Source organism: Tetrao urogallus (assembly GCF_951394365.1).
Source record: "Tetrao urogallus genome assembly, chromosome: 31".
Classification (NCBI taxonomy): domain Eukaryota; kingdom Metazoa; phylum Chordata; class Aves; order Galliformes; family Phasianidae; genus Tetrao; species Tetrao urogallus.
Genome location: NC_136844.1, coordinates 916,112 through 926,435, shown reverse-complemented (window position 1 = coordinate 926,435; position 10,324 = coordinate 916,112). Strand labels below are relative to the sequence as shown.

The 10,324-nt window shown below is 58.6% G+C and overlaps 1 protein-coding gene across 1 annotated transcript; it reads right to left on the bottom strand.

Annotated features, from left to right (window-relative positions):
- Positions 1-3,114: 3,114 nt before the first annotated feature.
- BIN2 (bridging integrator 2) lies at positions 3,115-9,756 on the bottom strand (the record flags this gene model as incomplete). Its single annotated transcript, XM_079547735.1, is given in 12 exon segments — positions 3,115-3,153; positions 3,155-3,223; positions 3,667-4,228; positions 5,173-5,255; positions 5,677-5,752; positions 6,024-6,109; positions 6,191-6,298; positions 6,997-7,092; positions 7,191-7,285; positions 7,434-7,488; positions 8,307-8,387; positions 9,682-9,756. Coding segments are annotated over 12 exon segments (1,425 nt in total).
- Positions 9,757-10,324: the final 568 nt, after the last annotated feature.

Here is a 10,324-nt window from a genome sequence, read left to right as displayed (position 1 = left end):
CCCGTGCACCGACCCCATCCATCCAACCGCCTCTGCGACCCAGAAAGCAGAGCCGCGCTGCTGCAGCCCGGGGGCAGCGACTCGTGCACCGGGTACCGAGTGACTCAGCGCTCTGCAGAGAGGCGCCGCTAGATGTCAGGAGCAAATACGGCTCCCCCCAAAAAAGAAAATCCATCGGTAAGAAGAGCGAAACTGAGCGGCAGGAGGGAGCGGGGCGGGCACGGCTCACCGCGCCGACCGGGGTTTGCAGAGCGCGGAGCAGCGCTGGCGTTGCTGGCCCCGCTGGGACTCGGAGCTGCTCGGCTCGCTGCTCCCCTTCCTCCCGCAGCGCTTTGGTTCCCTGCTCGCAGGGTGCAGCCGTCGGGGCTGCAGGAATTCGGCCCAGCCTCTGTGCTGCTGTGTGCGCGCTGTGCTCGCACCGCTCCCGTTCCAGCAGCCCTCGCCGTGCTGTGCCTGCACCATGCCTACCCCATTCCCATTTCCATTCCCATTCCATTCCCATTCCCATTCCCATTCCCATTCCCATTCCCATTCCCATTCCCATTCCCTCCCCATTCTCATACTCTCAGCTCTTGCCCCATTGTGTGCACAAAACATTTTCACCCCATTCCCATTCCAATTTCTCTTCCAATTCCCTCAGCCCCTACTCCACTTTGTGCAGGCCCTGTGCCCACCCCTTTCCCATTCCCATTCCCATTCCTATTCCCATTCCCATTCCCATTCCCATTCCCATTCCCATTCCCTCAGCTCCTGCCCCACTGCATGCACACAACATTCCCACTTCGTTCCCATTCCCACTCCATTCTCATTCTCATTCCCATTCCCAGCAGCCAAACCCTATTTTTCCAGGACCCCCCCCAGGCTGCAGCACAGCACCGGCCGGTCCAGATGGAGACAAACCAGTGCTAAACCAGTTTGTGGGGCACAAGGCAGCCGGTCCTGCAGGCGCTGCACAGCTCTGCGCTGAGCACCGCGTGGGGCAGAGGTGTGGGGCTGTAACTGCAGGGAATGAGCTGTAGAGCTGGGAGTGCTCACGGGATGGGAAACGCTCTCTTGTTTGCACTGCTGGGTGCAAAGGGGGTTGGGGGAGGGCTCTCTGGGTGAGGGCTTGTTACGGACGCGGCGTTGCTCTTTAGTCCCTGTAACCTCCCTGGAGCCCTCGAGTGGTTCCTGCAGTGCAGCCGTCCCAAAAACTCAACGCAGGGGATGCGTGGCACCATCCCACCCCCAAACCCAGGGGATGGGTCCACGGCCCCACTGCCTTCTGCTCCGTCTCGTGGGATTCCCCCCTCTCCTGACTCAGCATTTGCTTTGACCTCTGCAGGGCTGAGTTCTACCTGAGCTTCTCCATGAGCAAAACTCCATGCTCTGGATGCCCACCACCCCATCCCCACCACCCCATCCCCACCACCCCATCCCCAAAACCTCACGCACTGCACTAAACACCCAACACCCCATTCCCAGCACCCCACACCTGACAGCCAACACCAAACACCCCAAACCCAACACCCCATACCTGGCACCCCATGGACAGCCCTAAACACCCAACATCCCATACCCAGCACCCCATATACAACACCCCATCCCTAACGCTCCATACCCAAGACCCCATTTCCAACACCATACCTCCACCACCCCACACCCATCACCCCCTTCCCACCGCCCCATACCCAACACCCTACACCAAACACCCCAAACCCAACACCCCATACCCAAAAACCATGCACCCGCCACCCCACACCCGCCACCCCACATCTAACACTCCATACCCAACACCATACCCCCACCACCCCACACCCATCACCCCCTTCCCACCGCCCCATACCCAACACCCTACACCAAACACTCACCACCCAGCACCCCATACCCAAAAACCAGACACCCACCACCCCGTATCTGACACCCTACACCAAACACCCATCACCCAGCACCCATCACTCCATACCCACCACCCCATTCCCACCCTTCATTCTCACCACCCCAAGCACGAAGCACACCCCAAATCCCCCCCACTCCCCCATACCCGTGCCGGCCGTGTGGGGCTGCAGGCACCATGTGCTGCTCCTTGCAGTGCAGTGCAGCGTAATGCAGTGCAGTGCAGCCTTGGCCTCGCCCGGGCGTTCCCTTCCTGCCTCACCTTTCCAGTTCCACTGCCCCTGATGATGACAGAGCTGCAATTCCTCCTGCTTAACCCTTTGCTGGTGCAGGATGGGGCAGCCTGCAGTGCGTTGCAAAGTGCATTGCACACACGTGGAGCCCGGAGGGAGGTGGGGCACAAATCCCATTTGTGAACCTGTCCGTAAGACCCCCAGGAGCTGCTCTGTGGGGAGCCCCAAAGCTGCACCTTTGCAGCGCAGATGTTTGCGTGGGGTCCTCCATCAATGTGCAATGCCTGCTGCAATGCAAACCCCAGATTTGGTGTTTGGTACTGGAGATAGAGCTGTTGTGCACCCCAATGCTGCAGCTTTGCAGCACAGTGAGTTTGCATGGGATGCTCCAGCAGTGTGCAACGTCTGCTGCAATGCAAACCTCAGATTTGGTGCTGGGGGTGGAGCTGTTGTGCACCCCAGTGCTGCACCTTTGCAACACGGTGAGTTTGCACGGCTTGTTCTGTCTGTAAGCAACGCCTGCTGCAATGCAAACCCCAGATTTGGTGCTGGGAATGGAGCTGTTGTGCATCCCAATGCTTCACCTTTGCAGCACAGATGTTTGCGTGGAATGCTCCAGCAGTGAGCAACACCTGCTGCAATGCAAACCCCCAGGTGCTGGGGATGGAGCTGCACCTGAGCCTCTCCATGAGCAAAACTCCATGCACCCCAAAGCTGCACCTTTGCAGCACAAAGGTTTGCATGGGATGCACCATCTGTATGCAATCCCTGCTGCAGTGCAAATCCCAGATTTGGCGCTGGGGACGGAACTGTGGTCTGAAAAAATCTGACCTCTTCTCTCAGTGCATTTCCAGGTGCTGGCGCTGCCCTCTGCCTTTATTTCATTTCAGCACTGTGTGTTGTGAAGCACATTACGGTTAGGCGCAGTGATCTGCAGGCAGTGCCATGAAGCTGCTCCCCCTTCACTGCTTGCACAACTTTGGAGGTGGGGGCCACAGAGCGGGGCTCACAGTGGGGTGAGGGATTCGCTGGTGTCCTGGGGGGGGGTCACAGCTCACGTCCTGCTCCTGTGGTTCGGGTGTGCCATGATCATGGGGCCCTGCGTCCGGCCCCACCTGCGGGGATGGCAGCGATGCTTGGGGGGGGGCTCATCCCCTGATCCCCTCACTCTCTCCCCTCCTCCTCCCCCCCCAAACTCCATCTCCTTGCATAAAGCTGGGGTTCATCTCCTGACCCCCCATCCCCAAATCCTGGAATCCAGCTGGGGCTCATCTCCCCCCACCCCCCTTGCCCCTGGCCTCCCCCATCCCCATGTCCCTGCACCGTGGCTCATCCATGGACCCCCCAGGCCCTGTGTCCTGCCTTGCATCAGACTGGGCCTATCCCCAGACCCCCATCCCTGCACAAAGCTGGGGCTCAATCACAGACCCCCCCACCCTCCATCTCCTCTATGGGGGCTCTGAGCACCCCAGGGCATTACCCCGTGTGCCTCCACGGAGTGCAGCCCCCTCTGCTTTCCAAACCCCACCCTCAGTGCCGTGACCTGGGCTTTGCTCACCTCTGGGGACACATCTGTCCCCTCCACACTCTCCACTGATCCCTCGGTGGGTGGACCCTCCCCTGCCCCCTCCACGGGGCTGGGCTCACTGTCGATGCTGTCCCCACCACCGGTGCCATCGCTGTCCTCCAGAGCAGCACCGGAGGCCACAGCGATGGCCTCGGAGAGGATCATGGAAGCCATGGATGCAGCGATGCCCTCCACTCCCCCCCCGGCAGCCCCCTCTGTTTTGGGGCATTCAGGGCACCCACTGCCCACAGACCCCTCCATCTCTTTGGGGCTGAGGTCGATCTCATGACTCTCCTGGCTGCACTCTGACTCTGACGCGGACCCCACACTCGCGGGTGAGGCTGGAGGGGGTCCAGGCATGGGGGCACCCGGCTCAGCTGGACCCGGTGCTGCGGGGCCATTGGGGACATCTTCAGTGGCGCCGCTGCCCACCCCGGGGGTCGTTGGTGTCTGCTCTTCTCCTGATGAGGGGTCCCAGTTGGGTGCCTTCTCCGGGCAAGGGTAGACGGCTGGGGGGCTGACGGGGGCTGAGATGAGCAGCGAGCGGCGGTTGCTGCATGGGGGGATGACAGATTGGGTTCAGTTCCTGTGAGACCCTAAATGCAGCTGGACGCTGCCCTGGGGTCTTGGTGACACCGTGTCCCCAACCCAAATTGCATGCCCAACCCAAATTCATCCCCAGGCATCCCATTCGCTTGGAGGGACACCAAAGCCAAAGGCCCCAATTCACCACCCAACACTGGGAGGTGCTCAGCCCCAATTCAACCCTCTAGCACCCAACACCAGGAGATGATCAGCCCCAGTTCAGCCCTGTAGCACCCAATGTCTAGATGCATTCAGCTCCATTTCATCTCTACAGCACCCAAAGCTGGGAGGCGCTCAGCCCCAGTTCATCACCCAACACTGGGAGGTGCTCAGCCCCATTTCAACCCTACAGCACCCAACACCACAGGGTGCTGAAATTCAACCCTATGACACCCAGTACCGGGTGGCATTCAGCACCAGTCCACCACCCAATATCAGGAGGTGCTCAGCCCCAGTTCAACCCTATATAACACCCAACGTTGGGAGATGCTCAGCCCCAATTCAGCCCTACAGCACCCAATGCCTAGACACGCTCAGCTCCAACTCATCTCTACAGCACCCAGTGTTGGGAGGCGCTCATCCCTATAATACTCAATTCTGGGAGGTGCTCAGCCCCAGTTCATCCTTCTAACGCCCATCATCAAGAGATGCTCAGCCTCCATTCAACCCTGTAGCCCTCAACATCAGGAGGTGCTGCAATTCAGCTCTATGGCACCCAGCACTGGGAGGTGTTCAGCCCCAGTTCATCACCCAACGTCAGGAGATGCTCAGCCCCAATTCATCCCTACAGCACCCAGCGTCAGGAGGTGCTCATCCATCCCCATTGGTCACAGGCAGAAATAGAGGAGGGCGTTACATCCACCCACTTTTTGGGGGAGGGGGCTCTGGGGCACCATGGGACCCCCCCATTACCTGGAGACACCTTTGATGATGAAGACTTTGCTGGAGTGCTGCTTGTCAAGTTTCCCCATCACTTCGTAGAGGTCACGGTTGAGCTGTGTGGGGGGAGAGAAACTCATCAGAGCCCCCCAGGACCCCCTGGGTGGGGCTGCATCCCACAAAGGGCAAATTTGGGTTAAAAAGAGGTCAAATGGAGGCCGGAAAGCACCAGCTGCGAGGAAATTGCTTCTCCCATCCTTCCTCTCTCTGATTCCCTTTGGGGGTGTATTTGATCCCCACAGAAGAAGCAGAACTCCAAAACTCTTCCTATATTTGTTTTTCCACCCACCATTGAAACGATGGATAAAAAGACTTTTTTTTTCATCCCCAAATTTGGTGGTGAAGCAGCGCTGCTCATTGCTGCCGACAGCACCGGAGCGCTGGAGGTGATGCAAATCCCCACCAACCCCAGAGAGCGGCGCAGAACCAGCGGAATAGGGGGGGGGGGGGTGTCTTTAGGGGGCTTTGGGGTCCCACCTTGCTCATCTCTTTGTAGAAGATGTCACGCAGGTTGGAGATGTTCTGGAAGATGGTGACGTAGCAGGCAATGCGGCTGTGGGGAGAAATGGGGCACGAGGAGGAGGGGGCCGGAGGGGTGCAGCTCCTGACCCCCGTCCTTGGGGAGGGGATAAATGGTGGGGGGGGGTGAAAATGGGATGAATGGGGACGGCTGTTTGGGACAGCGCTGCATCCCAGTGGGGTGGTTGGTGTTTTTTTTTTTGGGGGGGGGGGGAGGGGGGAAGTTGGAATGCTGCATGTGTGCTTGCAAAGCTTTTTCAGGGGGGATTTTGGGGAGGGGGCTGCGGGTTGGGGCAGCTCAGTACCTCCCATACAGCACGGGCAGCTCCTCCCGCAGCTCCCGGTTCAGCTCCTCAAACACCGCCTGCGCTCTGTTGAACTCCTCCTCAGCCTGTGTGGGTCCGGAGCGGTTATGGGGGTTAGGGGGGATGTCAGTGGGGCACAGCCCTCTCTCGGAGGAGCTTGTACCCACCTTGGCAATCTTGGCCTCGTCCTTCTTCTTGGCGTTCTGCAGTGCTTCCAGGTGGTGCCGGGCGCTGTCGTAGTCCACCAGTTTGCGGCTGCGTTTGGCGATGCGCTCCTGAGTGGGGCAGAGGCCTCAGAGAGATGGAAAAGTGCCGTGCCGTGCCGTGCTGTGCTGGGCCATGCCATGCCATGCAATTCTGTGCCATGCTGTGCCATACCATGCAATTCTATGCCATGATGTGCCATGCCACGTCATGCTGTGCCATACCATGCAATTCTATGCCATGCTGTGCCATGCAACGTCATGCTGTGCCATGCCATGCCATGCCATGCAATTCTGTGCCATGCTGTGCTATGCCACATCATACTATGCCAAGCCATGCCATGCAATTCTGTGCTATGCTGTGCTATGCTTGCCATGCTGTGCTATGCCACATCATGCCATGCCATGCCAACGGCCACATTGAGCCTTTCTGTACCATGCTGTGCCATGCCATGATGCACAATGTCATGCTGTGCCATGTGTCACCCGAAGCCACATGCCGTGCCATGCGGTTCCATACCGTGTTGTTGTACCATGCTGTGCTGTGCCATGCAATGCTGCACCAGGCCATGCCATACCATGCTGTGCTATGCCTTGTTGTGCCATCCCATCCCATCCTACACCACACTATGCCACGTCACGCCATGTTGTGCCGTACTGCAGTTTACCATCCCATGCCATGCCCTGCCACACCACAGCACCCCATCTCATCCCATCCCACCCCATCCTGTGCCACGCCACTCCATGCCACACAGTCACACCCCACGTGCCTTAATGTCCCCAAACTGAGCCAGGTAGTTCTCCATCAGGCGCAGCGCCTGGTCTCCCAGCTTCGCCTCATAGTCTTCCCACAGCAAGTCGTTGCTCTGCAGGAGGGAAAGGGATGGGAATCAGGGACGTGCCGGGCTCTGTCCCCATGGACTCATCCCCGTGACCCCAACCCTCAGAGGACAGCAGTGCTCACGTCTGCGATGGCCTTCAGCTCCACATGTCCATCCCATTCGGTGCTGTAGATCTCCTGCAGCGTTTCGGTCACTTTTCGTGAGCTCTCGTGCATCACTGCAGGGATGGGGGGGGGGGGGGTTGCAAAAGTTGGGATGTGTGGTGAGGAAATGCAGCACGGGGCCTGACAACCCCCCACCCTCCACCCCCCCGGATGCTCTGTGCTTCACTGCCCATGGTGTGCAAAAGGAGCATTGCTCTGTACCTTTCACTGCGCCGACAAGAGCCTTCAGGTCTTTGTAGAGTTTGTTGCCTTCATTCTGTAAAGCAATTGTATTGGGGGGGGGAAGCGGGCAGGTTGGAGCCCCCGGGGTGGGGATGCCCTCGAGCCCAAAGAGAGTGTGGGGAGTGGGGGGGGTGGAATGGGATGTGGGTGCGTTGGGGATGGGACAGTGATGGCATGGGGGTGGCACTGGGGTTGGATTGGGATGGAACAGGAATGGCATGGGGGAGGAAATGAGGTGGGGATGGGAAGGAGATGGAATTGGGGTGGCGCGGTGCTGGGGAGGAATGAGGATGGGATGGAGATTGCATTGGAGTGATGGTGGGGTGGGATGGGGATGGGAAGGAGGATGGTACAGGGAAGGGATGAGATGAAATGGGGATTGCACCAGAATGGAACAGGGGCGGCACAGGGATGGCATGGGGAAGGTACAGGAATGCCATTGGGATAAAATGGGGATGGAGTAGGGATAGCGTGGGGGTGACGTGGGGATGGTACAGGGATGGCATGGGGATGGTACAGGGATGGCATGGGGATGGCACTGGCATGATGTGCGAATGGAATAGGGATGGAATGGGGGTGATGTGGGGGTGGAACAGGAATAGGATGCGGATGGTATGGGAATGAAATGCAGATGGCATGGAGATGGAGCAGGGATGGAGGGGGAGAACTTGCAGATGCCATGGGGATGAAACAGGGGTGGAATCGGGATGGTATGGAGATCGCATAGGGATGAGGATGGAATGGGGATGGTATGAGGATGGAACAGGGAAGTCACAGGGATGACATGCAGACGACATGGGGGCGGCACGGAGTGACCCTCTCCCCCCAGTCCCCTCTGCTCCCTGGTGCCACCTGCTGCAGCTGGAAGTTGTTTGCGCTCTGCTCAAACTGCTCGTCTTTGGTTTCCACGGTTTTGCCCAACTTCTGCAGAACCTGGGATGGAAAGGGGAACGCGACAGCATGGAGAGTGGGCAAAATGCTGGAAGAGCCCCAGAGGATGCCCAGGACCTGACTGCCTCAACGCGGAGCCCAACCGAACCGAGCTGTGCTCGAGGGATGCCAAACTTCTGCACATCCCTTAATGCTCTTCATTTTTAGGGGAAATTTGTGGATTCAGGGAGCCAAACCAATACAGTGTGTCCCCACTCAAGACTGCCTTCATTTGTGAAATCCTATGGATGCAGCCCTGTGCTCCCCACAGCACCACTGCATTGGGATGACATGAGGATGGTGTGGGGATGGAACAGGGATGAGATGAGGATGGAACAGGGGTGGTGTGGGGGTGTTATGGGAATGGATGAGGAATGGGATGGAGGTGGTGTGGGGATGGAGCAGGAATGGGATGGAGATGGAAGAGGGGTGGGGATGGTGCGGGGATGGAACAGATTTGATGAGGATGGTAAGGGGGTGGAACAGGAATGATGCAGGGATGGATCATGGATGGTATGGGGATGAAACAGGGATGGAACAGGAATGGCGTGGGGATGGTATGGGGATGGAAGAGGAATGTAACGGGGATGGTATGGGATTGGAACGAGGATGGTGTGGGGGTGGAACAGGGATCGGACGGGGTGTCATACAGTGGGTGAATACTGATGCAAATGAAGCCCTAAAGTGCTGCCCCAGTGGGAATTGGTGACACTGCTGCAAGGAGGAAGAGGAGGAGGAATAGCTGTGGGTGAAGGCCACCCCCACGTCCCCACCGCAGAACCACGGAAGCGTGTCCTGGGCTGATACGGTCACGGAAGAGCTGAATTTAGCCCTAACCAGGAACCGTGGGAGCTGCTCCTTCCATTGTTGGGGTTGAATTGTCCCCCAACCACGGCCAATCGCCCCATTTCAGCCCACTTCCGCAGCCCTTCCCCCCACTTCCTGCCATGGGCTGCACCCGCACTGCTGGGCCATCCTGCATCTGGGTTCTGTTGGCCCTGGGGGACGTGGGGACAGTCCCATAGAACCCCGTTCCAGCATCACCCACCCCATGGCCTTCACCACAAGTACTTTTGGGGAGAAAATCCCACTTTCATGAAGCATTTCGGGGGGCTGTGAGGAGCAGCTTGCAAAACTGAAGCCTTGCAGCACTGTGGGGCACCCAACCGGATACCCTGTGAGCACCCATGGGAGGAGAGAGGTGCACGGCGAGCAGAGCCCATCGGGGCTGCCCCACCTCACCCTGCAAAAACCCAACCGAAAAATGAAAGTCGAGGGTGGTGAGGCCATGCCCTACCTTCTCCTGTGCCCGGCTGAAGTGCTTCTGGACCTGCTTGGCGAACAGCCCGGCGCCGCTCTTGCCCTCAGCCATGGTTGCTGATGGCTGCGGGGTTCTGCTTGCAGCATCAGCTGTGGTTTGGTTTCTGCTGCGGAAGTTCGAAGCGATGCATCCGCTGAGCTCCGGGCACCCCCGAAACACACAACCACGGGGTGGGGCGGGGAGGGGAGAACACAGCCGAGCCATGGCACTTCTCAACCACGTTTCTGTTTTGAGTTTCAATTTTGCTTTTGGACTCACTTCTGCAATTCTTTGCTGTTTGTTTCCCACCTCGAGCGCCATCAGCCGCTCACCAGTGGGGTATGTGGTTGTGCTTCGACCCTGCAGCACCGGGAGAGGTGATAACAGCACCACATCCATTCCCTCTCATTCATTGCAAATGAATTTGCTCTGGATGTCCTCGAGCCCAATGGGGGGTGTGGGGAGCACGAGGCACTGTGGGACATGGGGGTGGCATGGGGAAGGGGTTGGGGATGGGGATGGTGTGCGGGGTGGAATGAGAATGGGGATGGGATAGAACATGGATGAGTTGGAGATGGAATGGGGATGGGGACAGGGATGGGATGGGGATGGGATGGGATTGAGGGTCTATGATAAGTCC